The sequence below is a fragment of the Cebus imitator genome, unplaced genomic scaffold (assembly GCF_001604975.1).
Source record: "Cebus imitator isolate Cc_AM_T3 unplaced genomic scaffold, Cebus_imitator-1.0 Scaffold488, whole genome shotgun sequence".
Classification (NCBI taxonomy): Eukaryota; Metazoa; Chordata; class Mammalia; order Primates; family Cebidae; genus Cebus; species Cebus imitator.
In genome coordinates, this window is record NW_016107803.1 from 665,251 (window position 1) to 678,541 (window position 13,291).

The 13,291-nt window shown below is 42.3% G+C and overlaps 1 protein-coding gene across 1 annotated transcript in view; it reads left to right on the forward strand.

Annotated features, from left to right (window-relative positions):
* CLNK (cytokine dependent hematopoietic cell linker) overlaps positions 1-13,291 on the forward strand; it is a 199,158-nt gene that overhangs the window by 12,639 nt on the left and 173,228 nt on the right. Inside the window, exon 2 of the mRNA XM_017513218.2 lies at positions 2,723-2,775. Coding sequence (XP_017368707.1) covers positions 2,765-2,775 — 11 coding nt within the window. The 5' untranslated portion in view covers positions 2,723-2,764. The remainder of the gene's footprint in view (positions 1-2,722; positions 2,776-13,291) is intronic.

The following is a 13,291-nucleotide window of genomic DNA, read 5'->3' on the forward strand; positions in this document are numbered from 1 at the left end:
TTTTTTTTTTTTTTTTTGAGACGGATTCTTGCTCTTGCCAGGCTGGAGTGCAGTGGCGCGATCTTGGCTCACTGCAACCTCCAACTCCCGGGTTCAAGCGATTCTCCTGCCTCAGTCTCCCCAGTAGCTAGGATTACAGACATGTGCCACCACACCTGGCTAATTTCGTATTTTTAGTAGAGACGGGGTTTTACCGTGTTGGCCAGGCTGGTCTGGATCCCTTGACCTTGTGCTCCACCCACCTTGGCGTCCCAAAGTGCTGGGATTACAGGCATAAGCCACCACGCCCTGGGCACGTGGTAGATGCCCTTAAGAGATAAGGGATGAATTTGTCCTGTATGACTGTAATCAAGTAATTTAATCTCTATAAATATTAATATTCAAAAATTGGCATCAATAACCCTACAAACCCAAATATAACATGACTGATGTTAAAGCAACTTGCAAACATTGCTTTGTTGTACAAGTAATTGCATATCTGCATTTCATAACATTTCATAGTTTGTAAGACATTTTCATATGCATCAATTTATTTCACACTTAAGACAGGCTGTAAAAGAAAGATACTGATACTACTATTTATTAACTAGGAGAGGCCAAGTGGTCCTTCAAGGCCACACAGCTAGTTAATGACAGCACTGGAACTGAACGGAGGTCTTTCAACTTCCAGTCCAGGGACCTTCCAGTATTTGGTGTGCCTTCTTTATATTACACTAATGAAGGTTCAAGTCCTCTTTCCCACCACCAGGATGGAGATGACTTCCAAAGGAGACCGTGAGCTAGACACTCTACACACTGTCCACACCGGGCCATCTGTGAATGAAAGCCTAACAGCCACCTCCCCTGTCCCTGCTGTCAATATTGACCTACAAGCATAAGATGAGGGGATGAGGCATGGGGGTGAGGGCAGAGGAAAATACACAGGGTATCGGAGGACATAGAGCTTAGTTCAAGTTCTGTAGTATGGGTTGCCAGTATGGGTTGAAGATCACACAGTTCAAGTTCAAATCCCATCTCCTGGCAAGCGTGATCCTTGATCATCTCAATCCCAGGGACTTTCCCTTGATCTTTCTCAGGCACTACCAACATCCCAGCTACCGATCCTTCTAGTTTCACCAAAATGTGCAAAGCCGCTCTGGCACAATGTGCATTGTAACATCTTCATACCTTCACACATGATGTTACATTTGCTTGGAACACCTTCCTTAATTTTGAACCCAGAAGGCCCGGACTTACTTACCTGGTAAGATGCAGCTCAAGTATTCTCTCTATGAAGATCACCTTGGCTGACTCTTCAAGATAGAGTGAGGATTTGTTATGTTTTGTTTTACATTCATCTTTTTTTTGCAAAACATGTTAACAACAGCCATCATGGAGAGATGCAGAAACTGTAGAAGTGGCTTAAGGGCAGAGGCTGCATCACACTGGGCTCAATATTTGCACAAAGTAAATTTTCAGTAAATGGTAGTTTCCTAAATGGATGAATGAATGAATGAATGGATAGATGGGTGGCAGAATATACTAAAAATGCTTAAGGCGCAGTGGGGTGCCATATGCTGACAGGTTAGGAAATGGAAATTTCTGGGTCCTCTGGACCTCGGCTCTTATTGCATATGGATGTTCTTGGTCACATAATTTAATCTTCCTGTATCTCATTCTTAACTGTGAAGCCCACTGTCTACCCTACTCCACCCAGCTGGGAGCCCAGGGAACTTGATGGATATTAAACCATATTAATAGCTCCTCGCCCTTGGCTTCCTATTGAGTTTAGCTAATGGGAGATAGCATCAGGAGATCCAGGGGAGAAGGAGCATGAGATGGAGATTTTCATTCCACTCACCACAGCTCCCTCCCTGCATGTCCCACAACTGAAAGCCACAGCTCCGCTTCCTGCAACCCAGAAAGAGAGCTCTGTCTCTGTGTCCCAGTGGCCACCTGGTCCCCAAGCCCCTCCAAACCCAGGCATGTGACAGCACCCTTATGTTACCACTTCCAGATACTTCACTGTCTCCTGTTCATTCGTTCTACTCTGCCCACACCTTTTAAATGTTCTCTTTATTAAGCCGTACTCAAATTACCCAATTTGACAGTGTCATCTGTTTCTTTCTGGAACCTCAGCTGATATCCTTTATACCTCTCAGGGTCTTTGAATAGATTATATGTGATTATTGATACGAAGCCCTTACTGAATACTCCCAGCATCCCTGCTGCTAATTTATATGGTAAATAATATAATCTCTCCTATGTGGGTGAATACAAGGCTCAAATAAAATGTTGCATTCTACGTAAAGGGATACAGAATTGTGACTTCCAATAAATATTTCATGGTAAAGTCACACTTGGAAATGAAAAGCACCCCTTCTCCTGCAGGCTCTGGCTCGGAGCAGAGCCAGCCAAGCCTGGCTAACGTGTCCTCGGTGCCCAGGGGAAGCACACAATTGCACGCCAGGGAAAACCAGGCTCAGTTTATGGTTGCTCAGCTCCTGGGGGCAGATGGGATGAATGCTGACAGAAAGAGGACACAGCCTGTCAGAGAAAGAAATCCCCTCCCCCACAGTGTTCCAGAAATAAGCCAATTCTTGACCTGGATTGATTCTCTTCCTGTCGTTTCCTCTAAACCAGCACCTGCATCCGATTTTAACAAGAAGCAACGGCGGCTTGTTCCCCAGAATTAAAACATGATGGGGAAGTTCCAGTAACGAGTTTGCTTTTGTTTCCACAGGCTGAGTTGAAGATCCTTCTTATCTGCTGGGTGCCAAGAACTATGAACAGGCAGTAAGTACCATGGCATCACTGCAAGCCCCAATTCCCTTTTCTTAGCTGAGACAGGACATATTTCCTGGAAGATGAACTAAGAAATGATGCTGCTGTGCCCCCTCTGCCCACCATGGAAAGGGGACTTCCTGAGAGGCCATGGTTGAGAGTGTGTGCTTTGGTGTTCAGAAAACTCCTTTTTCCAGTAGCTGCATTTTCTTATTGACAGAGCACTGGTTCTCACCCAGCATGGGTGTGTGGTGGTGCAGGGACGACATATCCCAGCACCGTGATGCTAGAAGAGCACCCAGTCACTTTCCATCCCTGGGCGTGAGGGAGTAAGTAAAAAGAAGTGGGGTGTGCACTTTTTCCCACTGGAGCAAGCCTGGAGTCCCTTTCTCTTTGTGGACAACCAGAGTAAGTGGTGTGGTCAGTCTGAGACACCCAAGTTTGTGCCTGAAATTAAAAAATGCCATCCTTGATGTCTTCATATAAGAAAAAAAAAGAAAAGCAGGACTCAAAAGTTTAAGAAATATTTACAGTGAAAAAAAGAACCTTGAAATTGGCAGTTTGGTGTACCAGTTTTAAAATTAATCTCCTTATCTATTTATTTGCTTTATTTTGCCAGTCAGAAAGGTAGTTTTGTTATTCCTCTGTGGTGTGAAAAGCAGAGTGATTGTGTTAGAAAGAGCGTGAGTTTCAAAGTCAGGCAGACCAAATCCCTTGCCCAGTCATTTTACATCTGTATGATACTGGAGAATGATGATATCCTAACCCTCTGGATATGCAAGAAGTTACTTAACCCTCTGAAAAGCAGAATCTGACTTGGGGAGGAGGACAGCCTGGATTCTGGGTGGATGTCTTGATCCTAGAGGGAAGCTAGGGGACAGAGCAGGATAACCAGGCAATGGCTGCATCTCGCAGGTGGGCACTGGCTGGAGGGCTCTGATCCAAAAGACAGAGGAAAGAGCAGGTGCTATGGCAGCCCTGGCATCTCAGCTACCCACGGATGCCCACAGGTGTCCAGGTGGAGTGACCTGACTCACAACCAGGCCCAAGGTATGAGAAGTCTGGAGCTTCTGTTCTTCCTCTTGCCATGAACAGCATAGCAGGAGCTCCCTGGCATGTAGTCCACAGATGGGCTCCTCACTCAAGTAAGAATTAAGCTCATCAAGCATCCCTTCTTTGCCAGGAGTTATGACCTTTTCCTCCTCGATCCTTACAGCAGGACTGGGTGGCTAGGGATACAGCAGGTATCACTAGCTCCCTGGAAGATTAGCTTCTTCGTCTCGATGACTTGTCTGAGATGGCTCAGAGCATTGAGATGAAGGTCGAGCTGGAATTCAAGTCTGTCTGACTCCCTGTTCAGTGCTCCTTCCATTCTTCTCCCCACAGTGGGAAACGGAGAAAGCACCAGAAAGGCAGTCAGGGCTAATGTCAATCCAGGTGAGCTGGTTAACCTGTGGTTGCACCACAAAGGGGATGAACTCTCTGACTCAAGGTTGGCATTGGGGATAAACGTGGCAAACAGCAGTTTCATTGTAGGATAGATGAATTGGAGGTTTGCGCTTATGGCCTAACCAGCACAGCAGATGTATTTGTGTCCTGGTCTGCTCTAACAAATTATCACCACATGCGTGGCTTAAAACAGGAGGACTCTACTTGCATACAGTTCTAGGAGGTAGAAATTCAAAATTAAGAGGTCGGCAGGGCCTTTCTTCCCCCAAAGTCTCAAGGGAAGAATCCTTCCTGGTCTCATCCAGCTCCCAGAGGCTTCTGGCTTTCCTTGCCTGTGGCCATATCACTTCGCTCTCTGCCTCCATTTCACATGACCTTCTCCTCTGTGGCCATATTTTCTTCTTCTCACCTCAAATCTCCCTCTGGCTGTCTGATATAAAGATATTTGTCATTGGATTTAAGGGTCACCTGGATAGTCAGAATGATTTCTTATCAAGATCCTTAACAACATCTGCACATTTTCCAAACAGGGTCGCATTCACAAGCAACAGGGATTTGGATGTGGATGTGTGGTAGGGTCACCATTCAGTCCACGGCAGCAGGTATATCTTCACACTCTCTCCTCTCTTGGGGGACAATGTGGGATGGCTTTGAAAATCTGGCAATATTTGCCAGGAGCATCTGCCTGGCTTTGTAGCTGAGATTCCCACCCCTTCCGTCTCTGCTTCTGTCTTTTAATAATTCCACCCTGTGCCAAGGGCCTCTTACATAAGAGGAGAGGTTTTCCCCTTTTATGAGGCCTTTCAGTGGCTTTGGTTTTTAGCCAGGGAGTTGGTCTCCATTGAAACTTTCCAGAGGGAAGCTTTGTGTTTTCAGCTTTATAGTCACATTAGATTTGAAGCAGGCAATGCGTAGACCAGAGGACAGTCAAACCATCACCATTTCACAAGCATTGGCTTCCTCTCATTAGGATGAGTTCACATGGAGCCTACACACTTGACTATCTGACACGTCAACATTAGGCACCTGCCTTGACAAATAATTCTTTCCCAAAGCTCAGGGCATCTTTTTTCTTCCCTAATCCCAGTCTCTTCTTTACTCTTTCCTCTTGTGCAGCCTCAACCCAGTCGATCCACATGGGATTGCTGCTGGCCTGTCCCAAAGTGAAAAGCAAATATTAAAATTAGAATCCCCCCTGCACCATCCCCCCTGCCAGTACACTTACACATTAAAGAGAAATGCATAAGCTGGCACTCTCCAAATGAAAGGTAAGATGCCCTAGTACACTCCACATTTTATTCTCCACCTTCAGGTTTCCCGTGCAGGGTGTCCTGAGCTGGAAGATGATGTTGATCTAAGTGCAGACGGCATGACAGCAGTGAAAGTATCACCAGGGAGCTTGCTAGAAACGCAGAATCCCAGGTGCTACAGCCTAGCCCAGGCATGCTGAGTCGGAATCCATACTTTTACAAGATCCTCAGTTGATTTCTGGACACATTAAAGCCTGAGAAGTGCTGAACTAGAATGGGAGTTCCCAGCACCGTTTCCTTCCCAGCACACTTGAGAACTTATCTACAGTAGTTGCCAAGGCATGACTCAGAGAAGGCAGCCACACATGGGGCTGGGTGTGAGTGTCCTTTGGAAACGTGTGCCCCGCATCACCGTACACACAGAGGTTTTTGTTTTGCTGTGGCTTGTGAGGTAGTACTCACCTCCTCTGTCAAAATTATTAACCCAGACAATTCAAGGGAGTAGATTTTAAACCTGAAGGAATATTAGAATCATCAGGGAGGCTTTAAACAAGAACAATTTCGATGTCCTTCCCCAAAGCAAAGAAACCAGAATAGTTGGACATCAGTCTTGTCTTTTATTTGTTAATGCTCAACTGAATGTAATCTACGGCCGCTTTTGTGGAATAATGCCTCACAATTCTATAACCTGGACTCCTAAGCAGACTTTGTAACTACAACTAATTCCTTACTGTCTTAGTCTTCTCAGGCTGCTATAGCAAAATAGCTCAGACTAGGTAACTCAGAAACAACAGAATTTTATTGCTCACAGTTCTGGAAGCTGGGAAGTCCAGACACATGGGGCCAGCAGATTTTGTGTCTGGTGAGATTACTTCCTTGTTCATAGATAGCTGTTTTTTTTTTGCTGTGTCTTCACATGGTAAAGAAGGGAAGGAATGTATCTGGGACCTTTTTTATAAGGGTACTAACCTCAATTCAGGGGAGTTTTGCCCTCTTGGCCTAATCACCCCCCAAAAGCCCCATCTTTTAATACTATTACCTTGGTGATTAGCTTTCAACATATGAATTTAAGGGGTTCAAAAACATTTAAATCATAGGAGTATCTCTCATTAAGCACTTTTACAATGAATAAATTAATAAGTACAAATGAGTGGATGATATAGAAATACATATTATACATGTACACAGTTATGTGAACCTATGGGTATATCTAAGTGTCATTGGGCTTAGGGGTCTCACAATACAAGCATAGGCACACATATTTGTATATGATTGTATCAGTCAAAAGCATTTATTTATTGAGTATACATTTCACACACCTCATTTATAAAGATGAATAAGATCTAGTCTCTGCCCTCAAAGAACATTAGCCATATGTAAAGAGAATTATTTCAGTATTACATAGAGAGTGATGAGAAAACTCCACAAGTACTAAGAAGAGGTTCTGTTGATATGATTCTAAATTGCTTCTGAAATTAGCAGGCTATTTTTCATTGACTTCCGTGCAATGAAAGTTGCAGCTTCCCTAGCAATGCATTAAACTGCAGAAAGCCTCATTCCTGGATGCTGTTAGAGAAGAGCAGACAGACTCAGCAGTGGCCTCATTACACCACAGGGGCTGGATAAGGGCATCTTGGGGTTTGGTTTCCAGAACCTCTTCATCATTCTGGACAGGACTGATAAGAACCTTGACGCTGTGGCTCTGAGTGCTTTGGAAGAGACAAAGTCACCCAAGTGATTGCTTCCGCCTCTTTCGCCAGCCAGGCTCTTTTGGAAATTTGAGTGAAACACAGTGACACTCTTGTACATACCAGATTGGGGATAGATCAGAGAGGAAGGGTCTCCAGAGTGTCCACTTTGAAATAAGGCTTAAACAATTACTAATCTTGTTTTGTTCATTGGTGAAATTATCCCCAGTACTGATGGAAATTTTAGAAAATGCACAAAAATACACAGAAGAAAATAAAAATTACCAATTATCCTAACACCCAGCACTAACTTGCTACAGTTGTCTTAGTTCATTTTTCTATATCTATATGTAATATCTTAAAATTTTAGAAAATCTACTTTTAAAACACATTGTTTTAAGTCATTCACTTAATAATCATGTTTCCTTTTCTGAGTATTGTCCTACATGATTAAATTTTCTTTAGAATCATGGTGTTTTGAAGCTATGACTTAAATGAGGTTTACCACCCCTTCTCCATAATTTCAAAGTCAAAAGACTTTGAAATACTGAAAGGTCTTTATAGCGAATTTCACAGAACCTGACATGCAACAAGCTAATGTAAGTCCTTCATTCATCCTAATTAATCTATCGCATGTTTCATTACAGAAATATCAGCATGTTTAATAACCAGAGGTTTGTTCCAGTCTTCACTAGAAATATTACATAGTGTACAGCACAAGCACTCTGTTACTTTTCTAAAATCCACAATATTCTGAATTCCTGGCCCCAGGGATTTGGATCAAGGATGGCAAACCTGTATTTTATCTGGCAGTTTCTTTTATCTTGCCCTTGGTGTTGGACGTTTAAGTTGTTACCTATAGAGTTTTATGAGGCAGTTTTATCACCAAGATTAAACTTAACACTATATACTGTAGGAGTATTAGAGCAGACAGTGTTGTGGTGCTCCCCAGCTGACAACACTGTATATGTAGCACACATTTGCTAACTCTACCCTAATTGTCTAATACTATGTAGGAACATGAGTTCGAATTATCTAGTAATAACCTAGCACTTCTTTTCTTGCATAGGGAGTATGGATTTCCTATTTGCTTGTTTTGGAAAGAATTTTGATGGTAAACAAAGCAATAAAATAGAGGTAGAGATTTAGAGGTAGAGAGAGTCCTAGAGGTATAGAATTCCACCTTACACACATGGTTATAATTTCCTTAGCGATAGCTCTGTGAGACAGAATTGAGAATCTTCTCAAACACTCTTCTGGAAAAAGAGATGACCTCTTCTGAGGCTATGACTTAAAAAACAGCAAGAAAATTCCTCTTTGTATTGATGTCAACAAAGCCACTTTCAAGTCCATGTTAATCATTGACATTTTACATTTTCTTAGTCAAAAATAGTGATATATCTCTGCAATATTTTTCTCACTTGAATTCAGTGTCTCCCTTTGAGAAAAAGAGTGAAAACAATACAGAAATTGTTGACCCTCCCTGACATGCCAGGCACCGTCCTAGTCATTTTCCACGAGGATCTGTGTCATACTCTCTTGACTGCTCAGCACTAAAACAGCCTTCTGTATTGCCACATAAGAACAACTTTCCCAAATTCAGGTTCAGGAGTAAAACTGACATATTTCTGACTCCAATATCTGTGGTGTTATGTCATAAGACATAGTGATTAAAAACATCTTGCTTGTGTATTTCTCATCACAGATACATCACCCGAGTGAATGATGGTTTTGCTCATTAGAAGCCTATTTTCTCTTTGAAACCTTGCACAATAAAATGTATTCAATCCCTAGGTGGGGATGTATATCAGCTCCTCTTGAGAGGACTCAATGTCTGGCACACAGGAGATGTCCAATAGATGATACTTCTCTCTGTGTGTATGAATGATAAAACTCCATGTAAACTCCAGATCATTATTTGCCTTCATGACATGTGTGAACAACCCCTGCTTTCGACCACCAGGGGTACCTTCATTTTGATTTGCTGGAATAAATAAGTGCAAATCCCACTGAATCTAGGGAAAATGAGAACCAGCAATTTTGGCACCCTGAGATCAGAGTCCTACACCCAGCTGTGTAGTCAGTATGGCTGCCCTCCTAGTTACCCAGAAGTAATTATGATCCAACTCTTGGGCCAACCGGGCCTGTCCTCTGATGCTATGAAAGTCACATAGGTAGGATTCAACTTCGTGGTTGGCTGGTAATTAAAAAGCTGCAAGCTGTGAGGGAACATAGCTCAGATCCAGAGAGAGACTTTGCCAGAGGTTGCAGACGTGGCCAGCGTTAGGAGCAGGAGCAGCAGGTGTGGTTGGCTTTGGGATTCAATAAAGATGGTTGGTGATGAGGGAATAGAAGATTTTAAGATAGCCTTCTCTCTCTCTTACTGGCGAGATTACCAGCTGCTGATAGAACTAGTTGACTTAACCAGCTTAGCACCACTTGGGAAACTTCCAGCTGAACAAAGTCTCCTGCTGACTGTCCACAGGTTAAAGTTTCCATCATTATGGTCTTTGAAAATGTCACAAAGAATAATAAAGGCTCTGATATATTTAACACATGAGTTTATTGTTATCATATAAGTAATGTGTATTCTTTGTAGAACTTTTAAGGTACAAAAATATATACATTAAAGGAAACTACCACTAATTGAACCACTGAAAAATGGTAAACAGTATTGGATTTTTTTTTTAGACTTTCCAGTACAACTATGCATTCTGTTTTGCTTTTAACTTGATGTATCATATGTATAATGTTTCCCAATGTTACTATAGTCATTTTACAGCTATGCAATCTTTCATCCCCTAGGCATCCCATATTTTATATTCTTCCACTGCAGGAAAACAATGCAACTCATGAACTAATTTGACAAATTCAATTAACATAACCATGCCCAAATATTAAGAGGCTGTGTTTAATTACATGGAACTAAGGAAAAACAATCATCCTAGAAAATATTGTGAGCTAAACCAGTGTTTAGAGAGCCTGAGCCATAATGACAGTTTATAATAGAGTAGTATTTGATTATAAAAACATACAGGGCAATCAGTAATAAGGTCCAGCATTTATGGTTGCTATTTGACCCATGAAGTCCACACCATTGGTCATTTGCATGTCTATAATTTACATTAACCCAACATTCCCCTACAGATGAGACATAAGAAGGTAGAAAAGTTGACTTCAGGAAAATTTTGGTCAAGTGCAAGTACACCTGATAGCAAAATTGTAAAATGATTGCTGGAAGTTTTGAATTAATATGATTTGGGGCCAATATCAGGAAGTCCTAGAAAATGTATCCATTGGAAAGGGGAAAAAAGGAATTCCTGGAGCTCTAGATGCCTAAAATTTCAGAATTCCTGGTAAAGAGAGATCAGATCACAGTAAGAGGAGAGGAGTCCTTACCATAGCCAGGTATCAGTTGCCTCCAGCTTGGCTTTTCATTCTTGCCTTCCGTTCTTCTCTATATTATTTTGTGGGGGTGGGGAGGATTTTTTTCTGAGAGAGGTCAGAAAGGATTCTGTTGAGGTAATCCATGAAACAAGAGATAAAGTCAAATGTTTATTTCTCCCATGGTGGGAAGAACAAATACTTCAATAGAAGTATCACTCTGTAGTAATCCGACAGAAATATTGGTTGTACCATGTGCCAACGGAGCTGTGACATTTTAGGAACTTAGCTCCTCTGAGCCTCATTTTCTTTATTAAATGAAATAGTAACTATCTCAAAGGGTTGTTGAGAAAATTAAGTGATTTAATGTATACAAGATGTGTAGCGCTGTGTCTGGCACATAGGGAGCATGCCATAGGTGCTCTAGCCAATTGAATCAGGTTGGTTCAAAAGTAATCACAATTTTAGCAACTACTGTTTTTTGATTTGTTTGTTTTTTGTTTTCTTTTATTTTGTTTTGTTGAAATGGAGTTTTGCTCTTCTTGCCCAGGCTGGAGTACAGTAGCACGATCTCAGCTCACTGCAACCTTCGCCTCCTGGGTTCAAGCAATTCTCCTGCCTCAGCCTCCCAAGTAGCTGGGATTATAGGTGCCTACCACTACACCCAGCCCATTTTTTGTATTTTTAGTAGAGACAGGGTTTCACCATGTTGGCCAGGCTCAAACTCCTGACCTCAGGTAATCCACCCAACTCACTCCCCAAATGGGCAATTACTTTTATTTTATTTTATTTTATTTTTCATTGCATTTTAGGTTTTGGGGTACATGTGAAGAACATGCAAGATAGTTGCATAGGTACACACGTGGCAGTGTGATTTGCTGCCTTCCTCCCCTTCACCTATATCTGGCATTTCTCCCCATGCTATCTCTCCTCAACTCCCCACCCCCCGCTCTCCCTCCCCTATTTCCCCCTACAGACCCCAGTGTGTGATGCTCCCCTCCCTGTGTCCATGTGTTCTCATTGTTCAACACCCACCTATGAGTGAGAACATACAGTGTTTGATTTTCTGCTCTTCTGTCCGTTTGCTGAGAATGATGGTTTCCAGGTTCATCCATGTCCCTGCAAAGGACACAAACTCATCGTTTTTGATGGCTGCATAATATTCCATGGCGTATATGTGCCACATTTCCCCTGTCCAGTAGCAAAAACCATGATTACTTTGACACCAGCTTAACACTTTCCAGAGGTGGCTACAAAAATGTATCCCACCCCACATGCTTTTCTGCAGTGTATCCTGGACACTCCCCATTCAAGGACGAATCTTTTTCTCCACCCTGCTTAATTTGCTTGGGCCTACAGCAGTTGTGACCAACAGACTGTGACAGAAGGGACACTATGTCAGGTCTGTGCACAGTCTTTAACTGTCTGGCCAGCTCTGTTTCCTGCCTTAGAAGCCAGCTTCCACCAAAGTCATGCTCTGTGACTGCCCTACTGTGAAGACACCCAAGCCTTGTGAAGAAGCCCTGGGGAGACACCCTGTGGAGAGATAGAGAGGCTGGTGGCACTAGGCACCCACCTCGAGAACCAAGGATCCAGTCTGGACATTCAGCTCAGTTCAGCCCTGAAATAACCATCTGAATGAAACAGCACCAGAGAACCCTAGAGGAAACCACCAGCTGAAAACCAGGAGAGATAAAAAATAAATCGTCATTTTAAGCCACTGTTTGGGAGTGGTGTGTTAGGAAGCAACAGATGACTGAAACATGTTGTCTGCTGTTTATATCATCATCACAGTTAACGCTTTAGGTGAGGGCCTTTCCTGTTAGATATTCAGGATACAATTTAAAGATTCATAGGGCTTGATATTCCACCATGAAGAACATTCATTGTAGGTGAGAATAACAATAAATCAGCAAGTGAGAGTGGGAAAGCAGGATGCTAATAAGAGGTCATCTGTTCTGAGTGCGTGCAGTGTGCTAAGGGGACACAGAGGAGTGAGTGGTTATTCTCCTGGGAGCAAATATTGGGAAGGGGTGTGGTGGCAGTAGAGGAGACTTCCTCACAGAGGCAGTGATGTGAGCTGACCTTGAACAATGGGATGTTACCAAGCAGCAAATGGAAGAAGACAGTGGAGATAGATTTTCTCAAGTAATTACAGCAGCTGGAGAACTTCTACCCAGATTTACTGTAAAGAATAACATTAAGATTGATAATTTGACTTATGTCGCTCAAAAGCTCATTCTGAGTAATTGGAGAGATAATTCGAACTACTTAGGATAGATGGTGGAATTTGATTTTTCCTGTCTCTCGATTGGTGGGGAAAAGAAGAAGCTGCAGTGCAAAATCAGAGAATAAAGGGCTGAATCTGACGGGCAATTTTTAAAATCCTGTGTTGGCGGGATGGATTCTGCTGCCCTGAAATGCTTCCTTTTGGGTAGGCTGCAATTAGAGGCATTTGTGCTGCCATTTGCTGACATTGTTGTTTGTTTGAACAAAAAAATCTGTGAATAATGAAAATTCTACATCCACTTCATCTTCCGTAGAATTTTCTAAGAATTCTATCTGCAAAGATCCGAGGAGTTTCATGAAGAAGAAGCATGAAGTATTTCTCTACTGGCTTTGTCAAGGTTTCATTTTCTCCTTTATTTTTTCAATTGTTTTAAATATTGATTAGATACAAAGAATAGTAATAAAATATGCATGAGGCATAAAAAACAATAAAACATATTAGATATGTGTGTAGATTCTCGGTTTTTA